The 27,122-nt window shown below is 40.8% G+C and overlaps 1 protein-coding gene across 3 annotated transcripts in view; it reads right to left on the bottom strand.

The window, feature by feature from the left end:
- The window catches only part of CUL1 (cullin 1), a 54,850-nt gene extending 36,673 nt beyond the window's left edge, over nt 1-18,177 (bottom strand). The window contains exons 1-3 of one of the 3 annotated variants that reach the window (XM_065052122.1): nt 18,038-18,139; nt 5,749-5,841; nt 2,828-3,120 (exon numbers count right to left, since the gene is read on the bottom strand). In XM_065052122.1, the coding sequence (XP_064908194.1) occupies nt 2,828-2,967 (140 nt within the window). In that variant the 5' untranslated portion in view covers nt 2,968-3,120; nt 5,749-5,841; nt 18,038-18,139. Of the gene's footprint in view, nt 1-2,827; nt 3,121-5,748; nt 5,842-15,127; nt 15,163-18,037 lie in introns of those variants that run through there. The other 2 variants (XM_065052120.1, XM_065052123.1) reach the window with 2 other exon arrangements.
- Between the last annotated feature and the right edge of the window lie 8,945 nt (nt 18,178-27,122).

Raw genomic sequence — 27,122 nt, 5'->3', positions numbered from 1 at the left:
GGAAGAGCTTCATGATTTTGCTTGGGGAACACATGCTACTGGTACTGAAGCTATCCACAGGCAAAAAACCAGCTAAATGTATTTACACATTCTATTTTATGAACAGACAGATTAACCCGAGTCACTTGGCATTTTAAAATGTAAGCATACTATGCTTATTGTGTTAAACATTTCCTTTACCACTTGCTAATAACTGAGGAAAAAATTCTTATAAAAGAAATTTGCAGTAACCGCTTGTGATGTACAATTATTTATATTCAGTCTGATGGATAATTGGTAACTACCACCTTGTTAAAATAATAAAATTGAATGACAATAAGCAAGTTTAGAAACAAGGAAAATATTTTTCATAAAATAATTAAATGTTACAGAACAACCTAACTTGTACCCAAACTTACTTTAAAATATTTAAAGCAATTACTTTTGAAAATAATGATGATGGCTAATATGGAACAATAATAGAAATAGCTGTAGAATACAATTTAGGGATGTAAGACTTGAACAGATTTTAAGTTACAGTAAATTCAGCCACTTCAGGTCAAAGTTTCAAATAAGAGCTATATGATAATTATGCCAAACATAACTACTCTGATGTATTACAGAACAGTCGAAATCAACAGTATGATCAGAAGGACACTGAAAGCTAATTTGGACATTGCAGATGTACTTTTTAGTAAAACCACCACACCTGCCATAGTACTATATACTCCTCTTCTTACCAATGAAAAATTTTTAAGATCTCAATGTAGATTAAAAGTATATTTGTTATAAATCAATGGTACTTGGAGTCTTATTTTTCCCAACTGTATTTTCTTTAAATATTATAACTGGACAAAATGTTCCTCTGTTCCATATGGGCATAAACTAACTACACTGTCTAAAAAGTTTCCTTAAAAATGCTTCTCAGACTATGTTTTGTAAATCAAGACAGTGAAAGCATTAGTTTATGCCCCAAAAAAGTCATTTTGATAAATAAAAAGTACACACCAAATTAAAGCCTATCACTTTTCATTCACCAATCAAATCTGGAAATTGAGAAGCTGATGTGTGCCTTGGATGAAGAAAATAGGAATTTCAGAAAGTTATTCAGCTTTTTGTGTAAGCCACTGTGAAAAATTATACTAGTTAAATATAGTGCAGGAAAGTTTCTTGATACTTGGTTTTGATGAAAATTTCTTGAAGCAGTAACTAAGATGAAATGAGTAGTTACTAGACGACACATCCCTTTTAGAGCTTCATCTCAAAAATATTTGAGAACAAGAGAAGGAGAAGAAAAAAAAGTGTTTTAACATTACAACTGTAGGAAGTATTTAGTCTTCAGCTGCCCTGCTTGACAGAACCCACAAACAGGAATGTATTAGAGGCACTCAATAAAAAAAAAGAATTCTCAGAGGTTCTACTACATGTCAGATTTCCATCAGACATTCAGCTCTGCAGACTTGTTTCATTCAGCCAAGAACAATACTGAACCCAGCACTGCAAGAAATCAGTCATTTTAAGTCTTAGGAGAAGTTCTGACCCTAAATCAAATGTTGTTTCACCTTCCCATTACTACTAAAGAAGTAACCCAGAAACACTCGGCAGGTTTTTCCCACACCCTCAAACAGAATGGATTCTGCAGCCACAGGTAAGATTACACATTGCTTTCTGTACATGTAATCACAGAGTCAAACTTTTCTATTTCCTTAAACAGTTCAGAGAACTACAGAATTAATTGCTTTATAGCCTTCGAGCTCCTCTTTCTTTTATAAGCTACGTCCTTTCAAAAAAAAAAATTCACACAAACTAAAATTTCACATCCAATTCCAAATCAGTGCCAACAACAGTTTTAGATGTTAATTTATGTATCAGAACAATATTTTTTTAATAAAAAACCCTCAGAACTACTTGAAGTTAGATAGGAAATGCATTCATTCATTTCTTTTACCGTATGTCTACAGGGCCTACTCTACTGCACAATACAAGGTTCCAAGAGTGAACACAGAACTACAGATGCAAAACAGAGGTGGCTCCTCATCATATCTATTTACATGCCACTTTATAGGTGGAAGATAAAAGAAGGGCTTCTCACTTTTCAAAGCCCTGAAGTCAAACACTGAAGTTATAATGCAGCAAGAAGCACATCTCTCTTTCAGATTAGTTTAAAAAAAAAAAAAAAAAATCCTTATGCACTACCTGACAGAAACAGGTTTCCTACAATACTCCAAACAGTACTTCAACACACATGTACAAGGATGAACACAACCCCCTTTTAGCATCTTATAACAACTCTCAGAATGGGGAGATGCTGGAAAATTTCAATAACTCTCTGATGTAAGCTAGGAATTAAAGAGAAATCCATCAGGTACATTCTTATTTTAGCTGAAAAATCATAAAACCAACTCAAGAGTAAAGTACTGCTCTGAGGCTGATAAGATAAAAATTTTCCAGGTAACCAGACATTATTACCAATAAGATATGCAACATAATGCCAGAGACTAACACATAAAGGAAAAAGAATTTCCATTTCCTTTTGGTGTACTGTGGACTCAAAATTAGACCTATCAATAAAATCACTTTAAACGTCTGCTCTGCCAAAGACAATAGTAATCAAACCTGAAATTCACAAGTAGCCATAATTATGATGACAGTTTCCCAGACAACAGGCTGCTCCTGCTATTTGCCAGTTAAGATTAAACAGGAAAGGCTAATCTTCAAAATAAAAACATATTTTTAAAAAAGCCAGTAAGTCAAACAGTTATGAAGCAATTCTGAGTTTAGGAAAATAAAAAAGCTATTTCTAATCTACTAACTGTTAAAGTACTATCTGGTTTAGACGTTAGGATACGTGTAGAGTTCCATGTATCTGGATTTTGCCATACTTTGTCTGGTGTAAACTTGTTGAATTCCAGCTCTCAGGTCATCCCATATCTGGTCAAGACCAATCTGTTTAAGTCCATGCGGGTTCTGACTCCTATTTGATGACATCTTGTATTTCCTGTAAAGTTTTCCAGTGCAGCAGCCCAAGATCTGGTTATTCCTCCATCAGAATCACAAGTCAAGTAGCATTCTAAACTCAGATGCAGCAACTCAGTGAGATGTTCTTTACATACAAAGAGTGATGTTTCCCAGGAAGATTATCTGCAAAATAAAAAGAAAATATACACATTATGAAAGTCCAAACTTCTTCATACTAGAAAAAACAACACAAAACACAAAAGTAATTTTCATGGAAGTATTTTCATCTGCACAGATGACAAATCCATTATGAGATATGAGAACCAAATAACAATTTTGCAATTCAGCAATCCACTACAAAATGTGACTATTAGTGCCCAGATCTGTCCAAAGCCTGTAGGTCAGTGCTGAGGACAATAAAACATCAATGCTAATAAGAAAATTTAACAATATAAGTCTTTCCAAGCAGCAGATGCTGTCCTACTAAGAAGAGTTTCCTCCCTATCCTACAGTAAAATTCCAGTATTGCCAAACAACTCAGGGTTCTGTGGTAACTCCTTATTTAACAAGTATCTGGACGGATATCCAAGATGAACCAGAAAATATTAAAAATAACAAATTTTATTTGGATATCAATAGTTCTTCCAAACTTGAGAGTCTATTACAGGTAACCTGAAAGTCCAAGGTATTTTGGGAGCTGAGAATTTTTCTACCTAGTAAATGCATGCTTACATTAATTTCTTTGCTAATTAAATGAACACCACTTCCATCAGTGTCATCATACCAGCACGAGAATATGCACACAATGATGGTGGGAAGAAAGAACAACTAATAGCATGCACAAAATAAAGATTGTGTGATCATTCATCAGCCTTATGGTTTGACAGAGTAGGAAAACAGTCACCTGGAAAGGACTACAGAGAATTATCAAGCAGAGAAGATACATTTTTTGCATGAGTCCCTAAAATATCTTGCAATTTTAACATGTCACATCCACTGTGGTAACAAAACTAAGATGATATAAAAAAAAATTACAAAGGAGGTAACATGATTTAAAAAAAAATAACCCATAAATAACAGAACTGTAAGAAGTCAGGACCAGCTTTTACTGCAGTTGTCCAATATATAAAGGGGGCTTATAAGAAAGATGGAGAAAGACTTTTTATCAGGGACTGTAGTGACAGGACACGGGTCAATGGTTTTAAATTGGAAAAGGGTAGATTTAGACTAAGATTTTTTTATTATTATTTTTTATTTTTACAATGAGCATGGTAAGACACTGAAACAGGCTGCCCAGAGAACTTGTTGATGCCCCATCATTGCAAGTATTCAAGGCCAGGTTGGATGAAGCTTTGACCAACCCAATCTAGTGAAAGATGTTGCTGCCCATGGACTACATGAGCTTTAAAGGTCCCTTCCATTCTGTGCCCTAGAGCTCATTCACTGAAATACTCAAAACACAATGAAACACAATGACTTTTTGACACGCTCCTACAGGTAAGAAGAATACAGCTTTAAGATAATCCTGTCATGTAGTGGAGACTGTTGGCCAAGGATTATATGAACTCTTCCACAATTTCAAGGATAGTATAGGCTAACACCTGATAAATCCTATTTTTTTGTTTTGGCCTTTGAGCAGCAGAAAATAAAGCTATTCCTTCAGGATCTACAGTATGTCATAGGTTCTTTGTCACAGCCACTTCCAAGTTGCTAGATATTCCCCTCCAGATCTCACCCTGTTTTAAAAATTAAGTATTTTGTTATATCCTTCCTGACCCTCCCCTGCCCAAGTTATTTGTAGGACTTCTCTCCTGCCTTATCTCCTTGACCCTAAAAGGACTAAGATTGAGACACTTCTTCAGTTTCAGTTAGCGAACCTGTCTTACCGCAGTAACAGAGAAGCTATCACTCCTCATAGTCCTTTACTATCCATCACCTGTAAGCATTTAAATCTCAAGCTCTAAGTAGAAAACATTATGTCAGTCTGAGCAATAAGTACTGTCTCATTTCAATCAGACAAACTGCTTCTCTAGTTAATTTTTCTATTTACATGAGCAACAATTACTTAGAAGATTAGGTGGAAAAACAAGAACTAAATCAATACGTATCTTACAAAACATGCACTTAAAATTTATCCTCGCCATTCTGTTTCTATAATTACTGCAAACTGGTTATTAAAGACACATGGTAACAATGCATCATCATGCTGAAGTCTAATACAGACTATACCTTGTTTTTATTTAACTTCTTTAATTTCTGGAAATTGAACCTCCTGTAGTACTAACGATTATGGACTTCCACAACTGAGCAATGAAAGCCCAAAAAAACTAAAGTTCACAAATGGCCAATTGCCTCTACAGAAGGAAACACTGTGCATGTTACACATCCACAATCTTGAACTATGATCCTAAGTCAGAATTGCAATACAAAGCAAGAAAATAAATTTGATGTCTACAATCCAGGAAAGAGGAAACTTTCTGGTTCCTTAAATTGGATACTATTTGAACTTTCCACATAAGCAAGAGAAGACATGGTTGGGAACCTACAACTCTACTACAACTGCAGTATCTGTAAGAAGTAACTGACCATTACTCTTATTAATCTGCAAAAAGGAAGCAGCCTAGAATTAGAGCACATTCTGGTAAAAATATTTTGGTCTAACTAATACAAAATACTGCAGTGCTGCATAACAAAGGGCCAACCCACCCAGCTAGCTAGCAGAAAACACAATAAGCTTTACAATAATCCACAACTGGACCAAGGTCCCTTCCCAGACAGCCCACAGAGAGGGGTGACAGCCAGGGCTCTTACTCAGACATCTCTCCAGGTGCCACTAAGATGTAGCCACTCTTCCATTGCAAGCTTGAGGTCACCAGCTACCCAGTGGACGTGGAGTTTATCCCTCTATGAAAATGAAAATATTTAACTTATTTCTCCAGTTAAGCATCTCCTGGTTTTTATGTACCTTGGTGCATCTACAAATATTACCTTTACCAAGAATCTTTTAAACTCAAGCTCTTCCTTCTTCACATTGCACTAATTTTGCCACCCCTCCCCCTAAAGTAACCCTCTACATTTAAATCAGAATGTAGCCAACAAAAACAATGCAATGAGAAAGAACTTAAATTTGATTTTTATTTTCTCATGAAGCCCACTACATAGAAATAACTTTGCTTTATAAGTAATAAATTCCACTGCATTTGACAACATTAGCTCACTATCCCTTGACTGGTTTCCAATTTGAATTTTGCAATTAAAGACATGAATACAGAATCATAGCATGCCGTTACTAACACCTTAGACTCAAACTATTTACTTTGCACAGATAGTTATTAGTTAATATAGTTGGGAAGTAAAGCAATAGATGAATAATGCTATAAACTACTACTTTTTTTTCTTCAGATTTATGTGCAGAAGAACAGAAATGTAATTATTAACATATTACCTTAACAGGAGTAAAGTTTCACTACATAAGAATACTTTAACTACAAAAGCATATTTATGAAAGCAATCATTTTTACTCAGTGGTTAAACTAAGTTATGTTCTTACATGTACAGAGAGAGAAGGGGTAAGACAAGGTTTTGCTACTCAGCACAGTTGGTATTATACACAAAAATCCAGTGAAAATATTAAATTTTATTTCATGTGAAAAGTGCAATTTTCAACTTTACTTTTGTCATTCATGCACAGAAAAGCTCTTCTGGGCAAACAATTCTGGAAGGTCAAATCTGGTCCACAGTAGTTACACTGCATCTCTCTACCCAGGGAAAAGCAAGTTTAGAAGTTCACTGTTTCTCAGTGCTGGGGCTTGCCAAGAGCAAGGTGGCTTTCCCATGAACTGTGAATTGCTACAGGCAAATTAAAACCTCAACATTAAGTTATAACCTTCACATCAGTGAAGATCAAACTTACTGGTGACCTGCTTCATGGACAGGACCACCTGCCCCAGTTGCAACACCTGCTCTGTAGCTCTGGACCAGAGAACCCAGATTCATTATATCTTCAGAACTAGGTATATTAACATGGAAAAAGTTACCCCTGCAGTTTCCAGCTGATATATACACAATTTGATGCAGCAGCATGCCAATGTTTAATGCCATCCTGTCTTTCAACCTTGCATTCAACTACTGCAATCAAAAACGCCTGTCAAGCAAAACTGTCATTTCTGCCCATGCCAATTGTCAAAAGGAGGTAATATTTCTGCCAAAACTTTAGAACAATATCCTTGAAGGACAGAGGGAAATGCTAGTTCCCCCCCCTTTTCATCACTGGGGAAGACAGAACACGACATACCTCATATGCAAGGAAACATATCACACTGAAAAACACTGGGTTTGTTTTTACTTATCATTTAATAATCAATGGTATTTCTTTTACATATCCCATCTGAGGAAAATTATGTGTATGCTGAATGATGCCTACAAGAAAATCCTAAAGTTAACCCCACTTTTATCTAAAAACATCATAAAACCCACCAGATTTGAAGCATCTCAAGCCATCCGCTGGAAAGACTACCTCATTTTTATGTTCTAATACAACATAACTTTCATCCTTACAGCTCAAGGCCTTGGAATCACCTGTATTTCTTCCACAACCACTTATTTCTGAACCACAGATTTCAAGATAGCTTAGAATTCGAAGTTGTCAGCTTCTTGGCCCAGTAAGAACTTATAGCTCCAGAGCCAGGTTTTCCAGCTGACTCAAGAGCCCAGATGGCATTTTTTTTTAAAAAAGACAGAGTAGGGAGGCACAGGACCTAGACTGAGTCATCTCCAAGTATTTTACCCCTTGTCTAGTTTAAAACATAAGGAGAACATTCTTGTCACACCTAATAGCATAAGCCAAGATGACCACATTTAATCATACTGAAACCAAATACATTTCACTAATAAGCTATGGTGGAATGAATGCCATTAAAAGTAAGTTCAAAGACCTTTAGTGTTACAAGGTTCCCAAGGTCTACAAGTCAGAATTTCACTTCTGTACACTGCCTCAAATCCCTTTTCTAAAACTGAATGCAAGTTTCCTAGTAACAAAAAACACAGTACAAGTTCATTTGGATGCTGCTGCAGTTTGACATCTTTGTGTAAAAACTGGTGCAGTGACCATTTTCACTTATATGGTCACTAAAAGCAAATTATCAGCCCTCTGTGCTAAAAGGATAAAACATAACAAACGTTCAATCTTTGGCTTCAAAATACAACAAAAAGGAATAAGTTTAATACAGCCACACACTTAAAAATTCCTTTTGCCCAACTCTTTCTTCCCCATTTTTCCTGCTTGATTCCTCTAACTTACTTCATTCTGCTCTCCTGTTGCTGTATTTCAGCAAGCCTGATCCAGAAATTCAACAGATGCTCTTGTATTCAAAGAACAACACTCAGAAAGGTTCCCAGTCAGCTTTACTTCCTCAAAGTCTCTGCTACCTCCACACTAACTCAAAGCAACTATTAAGGTTATTTACCCAAGATATGCAATAATGATTGAACCGATGCCACACAACACAAGCACACAAGAAGTATTTTCAGAAATTCAAACAGAAGCGCATGAAACACTACCTCTCTTGTAACACAAGCTGTTTGCTTGTTCTTATACTACTTTAGAAACAATTTAAGGTATTGGATGCTGGTTTATACTCTAGCTCACACAAATTTCAAGATTGCTATAGTTGAAGTGACTCTAAAGTATGGCCATATCAAAGTGTTTGGCAAGTTTCTGCCTTACAATAAGCCTTCTAAGGCACATCTATTGATTTCAGTGTTAGGCTTGATACAAAACATACCAAAAAATAACCAAACCCCTCTCATAACCAAAGGGGTCAATTTATAATTCACATATCCTCTCTTACCAAACATGAACAGTTTCACAGCCAGGACATTGCAAACAATCCATTCTACAAATCAGGTTTAAGATTTCTCTTCAAGTCACACACACACACACCTTTTGAAAAGGCATGTAAATGCAAAGTACAGAGCCGAGAACAATATACCTGCCTCCTCTGCTAGTTAGCCTGTAAAACACAACCTACAGGATTAATCCAATAAAAACACTGGGGCAGGGTGGGGAGACACTTAAAAATTACCTTGGTTTTTGCCTTTTACTTCTTTGCCTTTACAATTTACAAGCTATTTCTTGGAAAGTTTTTTCCATGTTAAAAAACATCTCTTGAATCCTGAAGGACACAGCCTCCACTCTAGCACACAAATATTTGGTGGAGCAGAAGGAAACAAGATAAGTAATTCTATTTTGTCTCTGTGATCATGTGCACTCACAAGTTATTATTTCAAAGACCCTTTTTAATATCCATGTACCTACAAATTAATAATATTGTGTTTGACTACAGCTGTGGTTATCATTATGTGCTGGAAACTAACTGTTACATAGCTTAGTTGAGCCATGGTCCTGTATGCAACATTTTGTAGCACTGACATCTCTGTCCAGAAGTATTTTAGGTCACTAAATATACAGACTATAAACTAGGCAGACAGTTTATGCATGTAAAGGGACCCAATCCTTAAAGCAAGACTAGGAGAACGCATAATGTCCTTAGCACTTTACATGCTAAAAATGTATAACTCATGAAAAATCTGAAGAATCTGTCTACAGCAGAGATTTCCACTGTGCCCCAGAAAAATTAAACCACAACTACTATAAGAAATGGTTATTCCAGAAATCATATCAGTACCAGAAGAGAAATATTAGAATATTATCTCCCTTTTCAATATCAAAGCTATCTAAGAGACAAATGATGCAAATCACAATGTTCAGTTCCTCTGCATTATTACAAAATACTAAGTTACATGTAGTGTACAAAGCTTTAGTTCATCTTATTTTCAAGAGAGTTAAATCTTGTTGGTCTCATGAGAAAAAGGCAGATGCACATATGCATACATTCCTCTCTCTCAAAAGTGGTCTTTGGGTGATAAAAGTATTCTTGGCTCAATTTGCCAGTGGTTTAATAACAAGCTGTGGAATTTTGGTGTTTTGAGCAGTTGCTATTTTACCTCCCTGACAATGTCTTCATTCAGGGCTTCACTTTTCTTCCCACATCCCCTCCTCTATGTTTTACAACTCTGATCAATGATATCTAAAGTGCTATAGGGAATACATCCCTATGTTACTTCATGTGCAAGTGACACAGTTGCCCACTGAAAAAAAATAAAAGCCTGGATGCATTCTTCACAGCTAGAAAAAAACATTTACCTTTATTTTCAAATTTAAACAGAATATATGGAAGTAACTTGGAATTACACCTTTCTCATTTACTTAAATTATGCATGAACATGTTTACTAACAGCCTTTTTAACTGACATGGTTTCAATTTGGTTGTGTCATTACAAGGATTTTTCCAAAACATCAATGACTATCCCTCAGAAAAGCACCAAGCCAGTTTGAGTGTGCCACTTTTTCACTTCCATTTGCTTATACTTTTTAGTTCTTTCACATTTTTTCATTTACTTCTTGATTTCACACGTACCTTTGTCGTTCCTGAGCAAACAGTTTCTGCAACTTCTGACCAAGATCTCACTACAGGAATGCAATAGCTAACATAAAACAAACAAACAAAAAATATATCTGCTGCCTAATAAGCACAGGCTAGGTCTAGGCTAGACAAGGTTTGCTGATGTATCTATACAAGCAAATTCTCCCTTCTGCACTAGCAGCTGAAGTTAACTTTGGTCAGTATTAACAATCCTGCCACCAAGAAAAGTTTCATGGTAGTCTTACTGCATCATCAACTGCACAATTTAAGGGACTATATCCTTAACACTACTACACTGGGGTTTTCTTCAGCCATCTTTAAGAGAGTTCACTTTTTTGCTGTTCAAGTAATCCTTGTGTACAAAGTTTTTAGACTACTCCTAAACTGAACATGTCCTTTCTAACTTGAGGTCTCAGGTTTTCCTGTGCTACAAACAGGATGCAGACCCTACAGTGTTTTTTAACTGAGCCTGTGGTGATAAGTTTCATAGCTTCTCAAAACACTGATTATGCTCAGCTCTTGCATCTGGGAAAAAGGAAGTCAGCAGACTAGGAAAAGAGCAACACTGCATGCAGAGAGAATCAAGTCAAGATAACAAGAGCACTGAAGAGGAGGGAGAAAGGTTTACACAAAACAAAGGGTCTTGAGTATTCCCACTCTCTCTGACTTAATTCATATATACAACCTGCATTAAAAATAAATAAATAAATAACCCACCACCAAACAAATACCAAATACACATAACCCTTGAAGGACAGATGACATGAAGATGGATTTCTTGAATCAGCCAGGAAGATGCAGAAAATGAAAATGAGGGATGACAAGTGCACGAACAAACAAAAGATTCTGGAAACTCTGAAATACCAGTTTAGAGATCTTGATGACCCTGCAAGGACAATTCTTACACAAAACTGCTTTCCTAAAAATTCTTAGCAGCCATCAAAATTTTAACTAAAACCAATTTAATAAGCTAAAACACTGTGATCCTACTGATCTCGACGAAGAAAATCTTAGTACAATCTTACAATCCAGACACAGCATGATCTCTGCCAGAACCTGCAGGGCAAGGCTCTGAACTCCAACACAAATTTCCCTCTGTTACAACAGCATTTAGTACACCAGAACATACACTTTCATACTGACCTATTAGACACAAACAGGAATTTTCATCTGTAATAATGCTTCCATACAAAGTTTCCCCAGGCTTTCAGAAGGTGGTCATTCTTATCAGTAACTTTAAAAAGCACTAACGTTAACAACTGTAAAACAATGCTGGCTGGAATCTCTTCCCAACAGCTTGCTAATTTTACAGCATCTTCCATCTTGTTACTTTTGCAAGAGCTCAACTGATCAAGGCAATGCAGTTTGCCACTTCAATTTATAAATAAAGATAATGGTCACACTGATTCATCTTGCAAACAGTCTGACATTTTCAGATGTTCAAATACACCACAATAGCATGGCTTAAATACTGAAGAGCTTCCTCCTATATTCACCTTCATGCTAATGTTTCATTCAGAAGCAATGAGGATTGTAACCATCAAACAGTAAAACGCCTACATACCAAGGACTGTTGCAGTTGCACTCATTTCCTGTGTGTGACAAAACCACTACCCTGCAGAAGCTGCCCCTCCATCTTTTTTCTTTTTTAATCAGGTCTACATTAAGTGCACAGATCCATCTGCTAGAGATCTAGATTCCTAGTACAATATAGTGCTGCAAACACTGTCAGCAATGAACAGTAGAGCTCTTATACATTACATTCCAGATGCCTAAATATTGACAAGGCGCACTTCCTCACTTCCACAGCCAGCAAGAAAAAAAAAAAAATGAGGACTTTTTCATTAAAGTCTAGAAAGGGATTCATACATGATGTTTCTAATTCAACTATGAAATTTGAACTGTAACAGCCCCAATTCATAGCAAAACTTTCCACCTCACAAAAGCTAGTTCCACATAAATTTGGTATCAATTTCAGAAAATTTTTCATCAGTTTTGACCTCTAATGACTGTAACTGGCAAGCTGGGCAGACAAGCGATATAGTTAAAAGTAATTTTGTAACAGTTAAAATGGATACACACCCCTAACAGCCACACTTAAATTCCCCTTCTAGTTGAATTAGCTTACACCGCCATTTTTTAAAGCTAAGCCTACATTAGAACCTAACAAAATCAATTTAATTTACTTAGGCATATAAATTTTATTTTATAATACTCCTACTAGTGGTGGCATTCTAGCAAAGACAGACTTTCAGAGATACGAAACCTTTCCAAAGGTATGTCTGAAAAAAGCACAGTAAGAGAACAGTCTGTTTTCTTAAGAAAACGCAAAAACTTTTAAAATGCGTTTTCAATTGTGAAAAGCTTTTCCTGTGGCTACCCAGAGGCAAGCAGAATGTTGGACCATGACATTATTACCACGAAAAGCAAGACAGCAAGTCTAGCAGCTAACAAAACAAGAACTGTTTCCTATAACCTTCTTTTTACCTCTCAATTCAGTCCTCCAAACTTTAGACAAAACGTCCAGATGACAGTCTCCACTACTGCAAGATTAGAGAAGCTTCCAAATTTACATAGGAAATTAAGTTTAAATTACAAAGCAAAACAGAGTAAACTAAGGTCACATCAGCAGCCTTACTTCTGAACTCTAATCCATATTAAAATAAATTAAAACCTTTAAACACAGAGCAACAAAAAGCCAAGTTACATCAGGTGTAAATTAAAAACACAAACAATTATTTTCTGAGTTCAGCTATGGCTGAAAGTGCATTCCAAATTCTTGGAGCTCCCTGCTTTTGAATTTTAAAAATTAACTTTTGTCTACCTTCTATATTAATGAATCAAATACATCTGGGTCCCAGCAGCAAAACCACCAGTATAGCCATGAAAACAGGAGATATGAAGCAGATCTGTGTCTTCAAAAGATCAGTGCATAACCAGCAGCCTACACTATAAAAACTTTCAATCATGAACCTCACCATCCTATGTGTGAGTAAAAAGTCTCCACTTCTCCGTCACAGTAACACCAAGTTTGAAACATATAGTAACACTAACTAGAGCAAATCTAATAAAACCCAAAGACAAGGATCATTTTATATTACCTTTAGGTACTTCTAATTTAAAGAAAAACAGAAATCAACCCTATTGAACTGATATCCAAATCTAGTGCATAACTACAAAGACCACAGAGAAAATGAGTCTTTATTCTTTGTACTATTATCAAACATTGCTTCACACCAGCTAGGCCAAGCTACAGCAATGAAACCTGCTGACTCAAAAAAACAGAATAATCAAAAGGGGAAGAAAGGAAGATGACATTTTTTTATGAGTTTTTGGAAGAACATCACACCTTAGTTACACTGTTTATTCAGCAATCAAAGAACCATAGAATGGTTTGGGTTGGAACGGCCCTTTAGAGATCACCTGGTTCCCACCTCCCCTGTCATGGGCAGGGACATCTTCAACTAGATCAAGCTGCTTAAAGCTCCATTCAACCTGGCCTTGAACACTTCCAGGGATGGGGCATCCACAACTTCTCCAGGCAGCCTGTTCCAGTGCCTCACTACCCTCCTAGTGAAAAATTTCTTCCTTGTATCTAATCTAAATCTACCCTCTTTCAGTTTAAAACCATTACCCCTTGTTACCACAGGCCTTGGCACAAAGTCTTTCCCCACCTTTCTTATAGGCCCCATTTATATATTTGAAAGGTCTCAATAAGGTCTTCCTGGAGCCTTCTCATCTCCAGGCTGAACAACCCCACCTCTCTCAGCCTTTCCTCTTAGGAAAGGCGTTTCAGCCCCCTGACCATTTTCATGACCCTCCTCTGGACCCTGTCCAACAGGTCCATGTCTTGTCTTGTGCTGGGGGCCTCAGAGCTGGACACAGTACTCGAGGTGGGCTCTCATCAGAGCAGAGTAGAGGGGAAGAATCACCTCCCTCAACCTGCTGGTTGTGCTTCTTTTTACAAGTTCCTGCTGGTTGTGCTTCTTTTTACAAGTTCAGGATACAGCTGGCAAAGAAGGTAGGGCAATCTTGAGGATAAAGTACAGAGACCCTAACTCTGGCAAAAATTTATACATGACTCTGTACCAGTGTCCTGCAATGCAAAATGCAATTGATATTTTCCTATTTTCACAGTGGTCTTCATTCTTTTTTTCAAGGTTTTGAAAAATCTTACATTAAATAAAGTGGAATGTAACAAATGTTTGGTTTACTTTTTAAAAAAAAATTTATTTTGCCCTGTATCATTTTTAAGAAGTGAGGTAGCAACATGACGCAGTTCACTGCTGTGGCATCAGAGGTGCTGTGGGTAAAAAGAAAACTGGTAAAATTACCCACTGGGGCATGCATTATTTCCTCAACAGTGCTGTTCCCAGTAGCTGTACTGCAACCATTCCCTGATTAAACCTCATATAACTATTCATGCTGGATAATGCAACGAGTGTTTAAGTCTGATGACATTCCATCTCTGTAGTTATGTTAAAGTCCACAAGCGAAAGCATTACAGCAGGACACTTTCATTACCAAGACATTTAGCCATGTTGGTAACAGATCTGAACTGCATTGTTGCAGAACCATCAATAATCAATCTGTAGTCATTCTTCCCCTGATAAACTTACAACTCTCATAATAAAATAGCAAGATACTTTCACAGAGAAGCTCAACAGCTTTCTATAATTTTCCAAACTTTTCTTCCTTTTCCTTACCGAAATTCTCCTTCAACAAGTCAGGGAAACTCAATGGTCTCTGTAACAAATAATATTGGGGAAAAAAAAAGTAGTACTTTAAGTTTGCACCTTATATAGGTTACAAGTTTTACCAAGGCTTCTAATTGTTGGTTGCAACAACCATTTTTGTACATGAAGAAAAATACAGTAATTTAAAGGGTTTTATGAGTTTACTCTCAACAAAAACAATGCTGGCACATACATAGTCACTTTAAAGCAAGTTCATGCATCCCTAAAACACATGAAAAGCTTCCAATACTAAGGTTTTCACACTCTTCTTTCCTCCAGGCTTTGTGCAGCAGGAAGATGTACCAACCAGCGGGCTGCTGGAACTGCCTGCGCACATCCTCCCAGCATGCCCATTCAAGTGGGACACCTATCCTGTTTTTCTCCTGGCACAGACAGACCATGTTGGACAGTACTGGAAGTACAATAGCATGGCCAGGACAAAACAACATCAGCACTGATCCAGACACCTTACACTTTAACATGATTCTGCCTTTGCCAAGTTAGAAAATTCTGGCTGAAAGGTGTAATACACATGCCACTTGTATCCGTCTGTAACAACCTCGTGCCAGCACAACCCCCTCACTTCACATTCATGATACAAATTTTTTATCTTGAGAGTGTTATAAGTAAAAGTGGGACATCTTTAAAGCTGTTTCATTCACTAGGAATTAAAAAGAAAAAAAAAAGAAAACAACACAACAACAACAACACACAACAAAGAAACAACCACCACAATATCAAACAAAACCAAACTAAACAACCAGCCACAACTTCAATGACAACAGAAAAGACTCCAGGTGTACTCAATTCACGCAACCACTGACACCCAGGATGTGACTCATCATTAAGTTGGGCCCTACTGAAATAATTGTGATGACATAAATTAGGCACTACTTGAGAAATGCAACAGATGAAAAGCAATACTCAGAGATCTTAACACAAACTGTAAGAAAACACTTTTTAAGCTGAGTATCTGAGATAACTTTCTCAAAGTACTCAGTATTGTTTTCATAACAATACAGCTAGAATGTAAGACTTGAAGCCAACATTAAGAATAAGCTAAATTCAAAAAAGCCACCCTCAAAATCAGTATCCAAATAAGGATGTGCATAAATGTGGCATAGATTAATTTCCACTATTTAAAGCAATGTAATTTTCTCATGCCATCAAAGTGACAGGCCCAAGTTATACAGAAAGTACAAACCAGTGTAAAAAGGACTAAGGTGCAAGAAAATTTTTTCCGTTAAACCAGTACAACTGTTTTGTCAGCCAAGGAGTGGGATGTATATGTGTAATTTGGGCGCTTAAGCTAGGAAACTGTTCTCTACATGGTCCCTGGAAAGTCTCCTCCAAATGAATAATTCAGATCAAAAGCCTAGTTCAGATGCTTTGTGCCATTGTCAAGTTACTAGGATCTGTGTGTACTCGGCTGAGAAAATAAGAAACTGTCAGTGCTAGCTACTGGAGCTGGATTCTATAGTCAGGTATATAAATACTCCCAAGATTAAGTGTGTTCCCCACATCTCCATGGGACAACTACATCCAGTATTTCAATTGCACCTCAAATGCACGGTGATGATACAATTGTAAAATGTAACCAGTCTTAAGAACCAAAGCAACAAAAGATGTAAAATAATAAGTTGGGTGACAAATATTGAGAAACAAGAGAAGTCACAAAGCAGAGGGAAGAGTTCTTTATAGTGGAGTCACCAGCAGCAACATAAAGCGCCAATGCAACACAGACACCTAACCATCAATACACAATACTGGAACAGCATCTCTGGAGTAAAAACCATGGTACCTATCTTACCACTTCCTCAAAGAGGATGTATGCCAAAGTCACCGAGAAACAAATGGGGCAATTATCTGCAATGACAAAAACACTGCAGGACTAATCAAGTGGATGGAGGCAATAAACGCACAAACAGATAAAAGGTTACAGGGGGCACCTTCTCTGGTAAGGCCACAACAGCAGGGGGCAACACAGGGAAGTGTGGTGCACAAGTCCTTGACAGTGCAAGAAACCTGGAGAAGGTGACAAGGAGGACCTGCGGGAAATATCTCCCAGCAACCACGATGGTACTGGGGACGTGGGGGAATTCCTCTGTGTACAACCCAACAGCTCCTAGACAGACCTGAGTGTCACTAGGGCTCTGGACTGGCACACGAGAGGACGAAAGGAGGCGACACAGAGGACAGAAGGCAAGTGAACACTCAAAAAACAGTGTTCAGTGAGGTTATGGGCAAAAGCTCATGGGGAGAAGAGACCAGAGGCCTGGCACGAGCAGGGCCTGGGATGGCTGGGGTGTGAAGTCCTGGGGCCGAGGGGGCAGAGCACGGGTGCGGGAGGACGGGCCGGGGGTCTAAAAGCCCGCGGTGGGGAGGGACGGGCAGGAGCAGCCACCGAGTCGGCCCCAGCCATACGGGGACCGCGGTCACGGGGGAAGGGCAGGGAGACGGAAGGGAGGGCCGAGCCGGCACGGGGAAGGAGGGAAGAAGCAGGCAGGCCGGCCGGCCAGCGGGCAGGTTTCGCGGGTCTGGGGCAGCCGGCGGATTGGGCCAGGGGGAGTAACACATTTTGAGTGCGCAGTTAGCGGCCTCCTCCCTCCAACTCGGCCCACGGCTCCTCGGCCCGCATCTGCGAGCGAACCGGACAACACCCGCCGCCTCCCTCGCTCAGGAGCCAGGTGCGCGCCCGGGAGAAGAAAGGCGAGCAGCAGGCCGGGCGGGCCGGGCCCGGCCTCTCCTTCTCCCCGCGGCGTGACTCAGTGCCAGGCCCCTTTCCGCCAGGCCCGCGCGGCCTCGGCCCGGCCAAGCCGCCTCGGCCCGGGCCCGGCCCGGCCTCGCTGCGACACAACGCCGCGGCCTCTCCGCACTCACCAGCATCGCGCGTCCCGCAGAGTCAGGCCGCGTCCGCCCGCCCCTTCCGCCTCCGCCAGGCCCGGATCTGCCACCACCTCCCCCCAGCGCGGCCCGGAGAACAAGGAGGCACCGCCCCTCGCCGCCCGCCCCGCCCCGCTCCAGCCTACGGCGCGGGGAGGCCCCATGGCCCGCGGGGCGGTGCGTGGGTCTCGGGCCGGGGGCTGACTGCCCGCGCCCTCCTCTTCCGTGGAGCCGGGCGAGGGCCGCTGCTCAGGGACGGGGCTGGGGCGATACTGCCGCGCCCACTCTCACTGCCCGCACCGCCGGCGGGACCAGGAGAGCTGCTGGGTGACCCGATCCTGGGCGCCTCTCCGGATCTGCCTCTCAGTTCAGGAAGGACAGGGAAATGCTTGAGAGAGTCCAGCGCAGGGCAACAAAGATGATTAAGGGAGTGGAGCATCTCCCTTACGATGAAAATCTGAGGGAGCTGGGTCTCTTTAGCTTGGAGAAGAGGAGACTGAGGGATGACCTCATTTATGTTTATAAATATGTAAAGGGTGAGTGTCAGGAGGATGGAGCCAGGCTCTTCTCGGCGACAACCTATGATAAGACAAGGGGCAATGGGTACAAACTGGAACACAAGAGGTTCCACTTAAATATGAGAAGAAACTTCTTCTCAGTGAGGGTGACAGAGCACTGGAACAGGCTGCCCAGGGTGGTTGTGGAGTCTCCTACTCTGGAGACATTCCTGTGTAACCTCATCTTGGTGTTCCTGCTCTGGCAGGCGGATTGGAGTAGATGATCTTTTGAGGTCCCTTCCAACCCCTAACATTTTGTGATTCTGTGTTTTCTCCCTTCCTTTCCTCTCTTCCTTACCGTCAAGAGCAGAGCTCGAGCATGTCGGGGCCTGGTGCAGCCACTGAGCGGCCAGCAGCAGCGCTGGGCTGACTGAGGGGCCCAGCCACCAGCTCCCAGCCCAGGGCAGTGGGGCTGGGGGGCTGAGCCCAAGCATGGGACCTGCCCAGCGGGGCCAGGAGGTCAGTGGTGTGGGCAGTGTCCGGCCGACAGCCATTGCCTTTGCCGCTGCGCCCCTGCCCTGGCCCCAGGGGTCATCACTCCGACCCCCCTAAAGTTAGTCTAGTGCTAGAAGAGCTGGCGGATATGTTTCAGGGTGGCACCATCAGACGTGATGAGACTTTCCTCTGTAACTACGCAGCCACTTTTGTATTTACGACAAACATGGGTTCCTGACATGTCCTGAACATACTGAGCTGCACCATGCCCAGTCTCGGGGCCCAAGTGGCTGTTACAGCTGTGCATCAACAGCTTGTCTTTGTCAAGCAAGTGTTAAACCAAGCTGCGAGGCTCTCTGAGTTATTCACATCAAGAGCCATTACCTCGAGGTGAACATTCCATTGAAAACTGAGATGGTGATTAAAGCGCAGCTGTCATAACAACATAGTTGGAAATCTTTCTTTAATTGTGACTTTCAGATTGATAAGAAAACAAGTTGGAAAACAACATTGCAGAGAGAACAGGATAGAAATTGAAAGAAAGGAAGTTATATTTTTCAACAGTGACCTGTTTGGAAGATGTGTGAAGGTATTCTGACTGACTTAGGAATATGTGGTTACATTAACCTTTTTGTAATCTATGAACAAATTTGAGCAAAAATACCTAGTGTCAGTAGCATTAATTTATTACGATAGAATATAAACTTCTTAGCATATTTGTGTTGCCTTTCTGTGGGTTGCAAGTGGGGCAGTTAATTTTTCTTTTTAATGGTATGAAATGGGTGATGCAAAATCATACAAAAATTTTGATGGGTTTCAGAAAATAATGTTTTAGAGTCAGTCCTGTCTTATTTATTCCTCAGGACCGTGGAATTACATTTCTGGAGCTGTGCTGCAAAGAAAAATAATGGGGTTTGTGTATCCTTGGTATTGTGCAGTGCCACAGTTCTCTGCACTGTACTTTCACAAGATATGCAGATTTTCCCCGCCAATACGAAGACGGATTCTGAACTGCATTATACCAGGAAGCATTTAAAGCAATTCATACAAAGTCATAAAAGGTTGTCATCGTTTATATTAATATCAAGAGTTCAACTCAGAAAATGCAGTAGCTTCATAGAAAGGAAAGAGAAACAGGGTGGCAATAAAAAGAAAGAAAGAGAAGATTTCTTTGCTTTGCAAAAAGCTTCATGTGCATCCTGGCTCTGCCAGATGTACACCATTTTAGAAAACTGGCCTTCTCAAAGCTAATGGTCCTTAGTCACCTAAATGCTTGCAAAATTATTTCCCTGTATAATAATGCCTTACTATGGCACAGCCTACTGAAGTGGACACAAGCAAAGTCATTGACACAGCTCTTCTAATGAAACAGTGCTGGCTTAGCACCTGAGCAGCACTGTCTGAGGAACTGGTTTAAGGTCTCAGTCAGCTGGGTGGCATTGCAATGCTTGTATTCATTTTGCCCATGTGGACTTACTTTGCAAATACCATTCCTAGGCATGACTAAATTTCTGGCTTGCTAACATACGTGAGTTGTACTAGAGGAGAGTTTGTGGTAGTCATGCTGGATGCTGCGTCAGCATGGCCAGTTATGCATGGTGTGTTAAAGACTGGTAAGAGTGAGGGCAAAAAAAATAGTCTGTGGGAGATGGAAACCAAATCCAAAGGAGGGTGGACTGATTATAAAAAATAATGACTGATTTTTCAGTCTTGGAAATTAAGTTTAATGCTGTATTTTATAGCACTTGTATTTACATAGTGGTAAAGCCATCATTGTTTCAAAATCCTAAACCAAGGGAAAGATAGAGCCATGGATAAGCAAGGTAAGTGAAAGAGAAATGGCAGGAAGGGAAGAAAATCTGTGAAGAAGGAGGGCCTGAGTTAGCACCATCCTGCACTAGACTGGGATTTTTTCGCTTTTGTGATAAACTACAGTGCAAGTGTGAGATCTGACAGTTTAGAGTATTGAAGGTTTGTTTCCTTTTTTTTTTTTTTTCCCCTAGGGTTGCATCATTATTTGCATGTACTTTAAAGAGGCAACGCACAGTTCTCTGATTTTATTTGTGATGGTGCTAGCTTGATTGGCACTCTGAAAAGTTAGGCCATGAAAAAATCCTCACTAGACGTTTTAGACATGGTGCATAACACAGCTCATTCATATATCCATTGAAAGAATTTCAGTATTGAGATAAGTGGTCTCAGAGAGAAAAGGAAATTTAATGCCAAAATAAATATTACCGAACTACTCATAGGAGGATGGCTAATGCATTTTAAATCATCCAATGGAGTTGATGTAATTCACATGAAAGGAGAGTACCTTCCCTAGAGACTGAGGCAGCCAAAATTTCGAGGGCAGGCCTCATGAGAGAAATCCACTCATTTTTACTGAAATGAGTTAGCAGTGCTGCTGAGGGGGGCCTGTTTTGAAAGTAACTTGCAGGTTTCGCACTTGTTGCATCAGCAATGAATCAGCACACATCAAGCAAGAAAATTAAGACAACGTTTGCTGTCATTTTGAACAGGAAGCTCCATTGGCAAAGAGGAAAAGGCACAGAGGTGCAGTGGTTGCTGGTTTATTACTACTGTCAGTAGACTGGATGGGTGGAGAGGGATAATTTACCTCCTAGTTATGTCTACAGTGATTGTCTGAAACCCGTAGTAGTATCACCACCTCAATACAGCCAGGAGGACAAGGTAAGGGTAGATGATCACCAGATTTTTTTGCCACATTCTTGTAAAATACAACTTCCATTATGCTGCTGGTGCACCAGTGACTCAGGCTGGCAAAACAAAACCAAACTAAATAAAAAAATAAAATAAAATAAAATAAAAAGAACACAACAAACAAACAAAAAATCCCCAACCAAACAATGGAGAGAGAGAGGCAATATTGCAGAAGTGTTTAACCAAACATGACAAATCTGCTTTTTGGAATTTACTGAATCTGTAAGATATGATGAAGTAGTGACTGCGGTCAAACAAACCCCATGATGTATTGTATAAATTATAGCCAGCTTGAATATAAACAAGTATTTATTTGATTATGATACTGACCCAAAAGAAAAAACAAAACCAAAACAAAACCAAACAAAAAAAAACACCACCACCATATTAGACTCCAGCTTGCAAATAATAGTTTTGAAAAACTAGAAAGAAAATTCCTGTGTGACAGTAGCTAGCCTGGATGCAAAGTTCTCCAAGACACTGAGATTGTTACTAGTGTTTGCAGAGAATATATGATTAGAGGACAGATAACGGCAGAGAGGTGACTGCTAGACTTGTATTTGTCCTAAAAGTTAGTGTCAAGACTATGCTACAGAGATTCCCCAGTGTATTCTAACTTTGTAACCATGGGAAGGTACTTAGTATTTTTAACTTCTTCGGTTATGCTCAGTGGGCTCACAAAATGAGAACGACTTCACAGAATCACAGAATGTTAGGGATTGGAAGGGACCTCGAAAGACCATCTAGTCCAATCCCCCTGCCGGAGCAGGAACACCCAGATGAGGTTACACAGGAAGGCGTCCAGGCAGGTCTTGGATGCCTCCAGAGTAGGAGAATCCACAACCACCCTGGGCAGCCTGTTCCAGTGCTCTGTCACCCTCACTAAGAAGAAGTTTCTTCTCAAATTTAAGTGGAACCGTTTGTGTTCCAGTTTGAACCCATTACCCGTTGTCCTATCATTGGTTGTCACAGAGAAGATCCTGGCTCCATCCTCGTGACACTCACCCTTTATATATCTGTAAACATTAATGAGGTCATCCCTCAGTCTCCTCTTCTCCAAGCTAAAGAGACCCGGCTCCCTCGGCTTTTCATCATAAGGGAGACACTCCACTCCCTTAATCATCTTTGTTGCCCTGCGCTGGACTCTCTCAAGCAGTTCCCTGTCCTTCTTGAACTGAGGGGCCCAGAACTGGACACAATATTCCAGATGTGGTCTCACCAGGGCAGAGTAGAGGGGGAGGAGAACCTCTCTCGACCAACTAACCACCCCCCTTGTAATACACCCCAGGATGCCATTGGCCTTCCTGGCCACAAGGGCACAGTGCTGGCTCATGGTCATCCTGCTGTCCACCAGGACCCCCAGGTCCCTTTCCCCTACATTGCTCTCTAATGGATCATTCCCCAACTTATACTGGAACCTGGGGTTGTTCCTACCCAGATGCAAGATTCTACACTTGCCCTTGTTATATTTCATTCATTTTTTCCCTGTCCAACTCTCCAGCCTGTCCAGGTCTCTCTGGATGGCAGCACAGCCTTCTGGCGTGTCAGCCACTCCTCCCAGCTTGGTGTCATCAGCAAACATGCTGATAGTACACTCTATTCCCTCATCCAAATCATCGATGAATATATTTAATCATATAGGCCCCAGTACTGACCCTTGAGGCACTCCACTAGATACTGGCCTCCAACTAGAGTCCGCCCCATTGACCACGACTCTCTGGCTTCTTCCCTTCAGCCAGTTCGCAGTCCACCTCACTACTCGATCATCCAGACTGCACTCCCTCGGTTTAGCTATAAGGATGCTGTGGGAGACTGTGTCAAATGCCTTACTCAAGTCAAGGTAGACCACGTCCACCGCTCTGCCATCATCCATCCATCTTGTTATGTCCTCATAAAAGTCAATGAGGTTGGTCAAGCACGACTTCCCCTTGGTGAAGCCATGTTGACTGCCCCTAATGACCCTCTTATCCCTGATATGCCTTGAGATGACACCAAGGATAAGTTGTTCCATCAGTTTCCCAGGGATGGAGGACTTCAGAAAGTCTCCCTCAAAGACCTCTTCCAAAACTATGCTAGATAACAAAATTTTGCACTACTACTTCTGTTAAAGTACAGGAGCTGTAGTTAGCTGATCAAAGTGCTTTTCAATAACCAATACATTTGTATGATGAGTTATAGCTGAGTTTTAAAGTTACATTACAAAATGTATCTAAATGTAGCTACCAAATGTTTTGAGTCCTCACTGTGTTTAATGAATTTATACATGAAGGAGAACTTTTATCTCTGCATCTGACTTTTCTTAAAGGTATGAGAACATTAACTAGTGTTGTTTTCATCTAGGTTACTTATCTCAGTGCTTCTTATTTTTAAGTATGCAACCAATCAGCAAAAATGATGAACGGAGACTGCTGTTTCCTTTCTGTCAGGAAAATTCTTTGGATGCTGTGTGGACTAAGAAAAAGTTCATGTGATTTGCTTGGAGCAATAATATAATAGAGCTGCAAAAATAAGTTATTAATTGATAATTTGGCCTTCAGAATACATCTAGATACAGAAAATCACTGGATATCTAGAGCTTTAGCTAATACTCTTGTGCTTTGAAAGATCTAGGAAAATGGTACTCTGAGGAGTAGACAGGTGAAACTAAAATGAATTTGTTAAATACGATCTGCTAAATTTGAAATATTTTTGTCAGATATACAAGCTAGGTAGGGAAGGGAAGGAGGAGATTTAGCCAGCTACCAGTCTGAAAAAATTACTTGAGAGCAGAATTAGTGCTAAGCTGATAGCACAGACTTCACTGTGCATGTGAGATGGAGATGTGTGAGCAGAGCATTCCTGTCGCATTTGGCAGTGCTAGTGGATAGGGGACTGCAAGTCTCCTCCCTAGCCTGATAGATCTCCTGGTAAACAGGCAAAAAAGTTTGAGTTGTGTTTCCTAAATTCAGTTAGAGGGTTGGGTTGGGTTGGTTTTGTTTTTCTGCAACAACATGCTGGATAGAAAAGAATCACTTTGGTTGGAAAAGACCCTCAGGATCATCAAGTCCAACCTTAACCTAACCCTAGCACTAAACTATGTCTCTAAGAACCTCACCTATGCACTTTCTAAACACCTCCAGGGATGGTGACTCAACCACTTCCCCAGGCAGCCTGTTCCAATGCCTGACAGCTCTTTCCATGAAGAATTTTTTTCCTAATATCCAATCTAAATATCCCCTGGTGCAACTTGAGGCCATTTCCTCCTGTCCTATCACTTGCTACTTGGGAGAAGAGACCAACACCCTCCATGCTACAACCTCTTCTCAGGTAGTTGTAGACAGCAATAAGGTCTCCCCTCAGCCTCCTTTTCTCCAGGCTAAACAGCCCCAGTTCCTGCAGCCAGTCCACAGAAGACTTGTACTCCAGACCCCTCATTGCTCTCCTCTGCACTCTCTCTAGTACCTCCACGTCTTTCTTATGATGAGAGGCCCAAAACTGAACACAGGATTCAAGGTGGGGCCTCACCAGTGCTGAGTACAGTGACACAATCACTTCTCTAGTCCTGCTGACCACATTATTCCTGATACAAGCTAGGATGCTGTTGGCCTTTTTTAGTCACCTGGGCACACTGCTGGCTCATGTTCAGCCAGCTGTCAATCAACAACCCCAGATCACTCTCTGCCAGGCAGCTTTTCAGCCACTCTTCCCTGCACCTGTAGTGCTGCCTGGGGCTGTTGTGACCCAAGTGCAGGACCCAGCGCTTGGCCTTGTTAAAACCCCATACAGTTGGCCTCAGCCCAACAATCCAGCCGATCGAGATCCTTCTGTATGACTTTCCTAGCCTCCAGCAGATCAACACTCTCACCCAATTTGGTGTTGTCTTCAAACTTACTGAGGGTGCACTTGATCCCCTTATCCAGATAATTAATAAAGGTATTAAACAGAACTGACCCCAATACTGAGCCCTGGGGAACACCACTTGTGAGTGGCTGCCAACTGGATTTGACTCTGTTCACCACAATTATTTGGGCCTCGCCATCCAGCCAGTTCTTTATCCATTGAAGAGTACACCCATACAGGCTATGAAGTGCCAGCTTCTCCAGGAGAATTCTGTGGGATATGGTGTCAAAGGCCTTACCGAAGTCTAAATACCCAACATCCTCAGCCTTTCCCTGATCTACTAGGTGGGTTACCTTGTCATAGAAGATCAGGTTGGTCAAACAGGAATGGCCTTTTATAAACCCATGTTGACTGGTCCTGATCGCTTTTTTTTCTCGTATGTGCCATGTGATGTCACACAGTATGATCTGCTTCATGACCTTCCTTGCCACTGAGGTCAAGACTGACAGGTCTGTAGTTCCCTGGATCCTCCTTCCAGCCCTTTGCAAACTTCCAGTCAACTGGGACCTCCCCAGTTAGCCAAGATTGCTGATAGGTAATGGAAAGTGGCTTAGTGAGCACCTCCAGTAGCTCCCTCAGCACCCTTGGGTGTATCCTATCTGGCCCCATAGACTTACGGATGTCCAAGTGGTGTAGCAGGTCACTAACCATTTCTTCTTGGATTATTGGGGCTTTATCCTGCTCCCTGTCCCTGTCTTCTGCTAAGTCACTTGGTTTGTTTAGCCTGGAGAAGATGAGACTAAGAGGAGACCTCATGGCAGAATACAGCTTCCTCACAAGGGGAGAAGAAAGGCTAGGCACCAAACTCTTCTCTTTAGCAACCAGTGACAGAACCAAGGGAATGGCAGGAAGATGTGTCAGGGAAGGTTTAGGTTGGACATTAGGAAAAGGTTCTTCACCCAGAGGGTGGTGGAGCACTGGAACAGGCTCCCCAGGGAGGCAGTCACAGCTGACAGTGTTCAAGAAGAGACTGGACAATTCCCTCAGACATATGGTGTGAACTGTGGAGTTGTCATATGCAGGGACAGGAGTTGGACTCAATGATCCTTGTGGGTCCCTCCCAACTCAGGACATTCTATGATTCTGGCTCAGGGGGCTGAGTACCCAAAGCACAACTGATGTGACTATTAAAGACTGAGGTGAAGAAGGCATTTAGTACCTCAGCCTTTCTGTCATCTTCCGTCACTATGTTTCCATCTGCACCCATCAGGGATGGAGATTCTCCTTAGCCCCTGTTTTGTTGCTGATATATTTATAGAAACATTTCTTGTTGCCTTTTACAGCAGTAGCTAGACTCAGCTCTAGTTGGGCTTTGGACCTTTTAATTTGCTCCCTGTATAACCTCACAGAATTTTTGTATTCCTCTTGAGTAGCCTGCTCCTTCTTCCAAAGGTTATAAATTCTCTTTTTATTCCCAAGTTCTAGCTGCATCTCTCTGATCAGCCAGACCAGCCTTCGAGAAGAAGGCAAGCTCACCTTTCAGCACA

The sequence above is a fragment of the Columba livia genome, chromosome 2, assembly GCF_036013475.1.
Source record: "Columba livia isolate bColLiv1 breed racing homer chromosome 2, bColLiv1.pat.W.v2, whole genome shotgun sequence".
In the NCBI taxonomy this organism is placed as follows: Eukaryota; Metazoa; Chordata; class Aves; order Columbiformes; family Columbidae; genus Columba; species Columba livia.
Note: the sequence above shows the minus strand (reverse complement) of the source record. Positions and strands in the feature narration are given on the sequence as shown.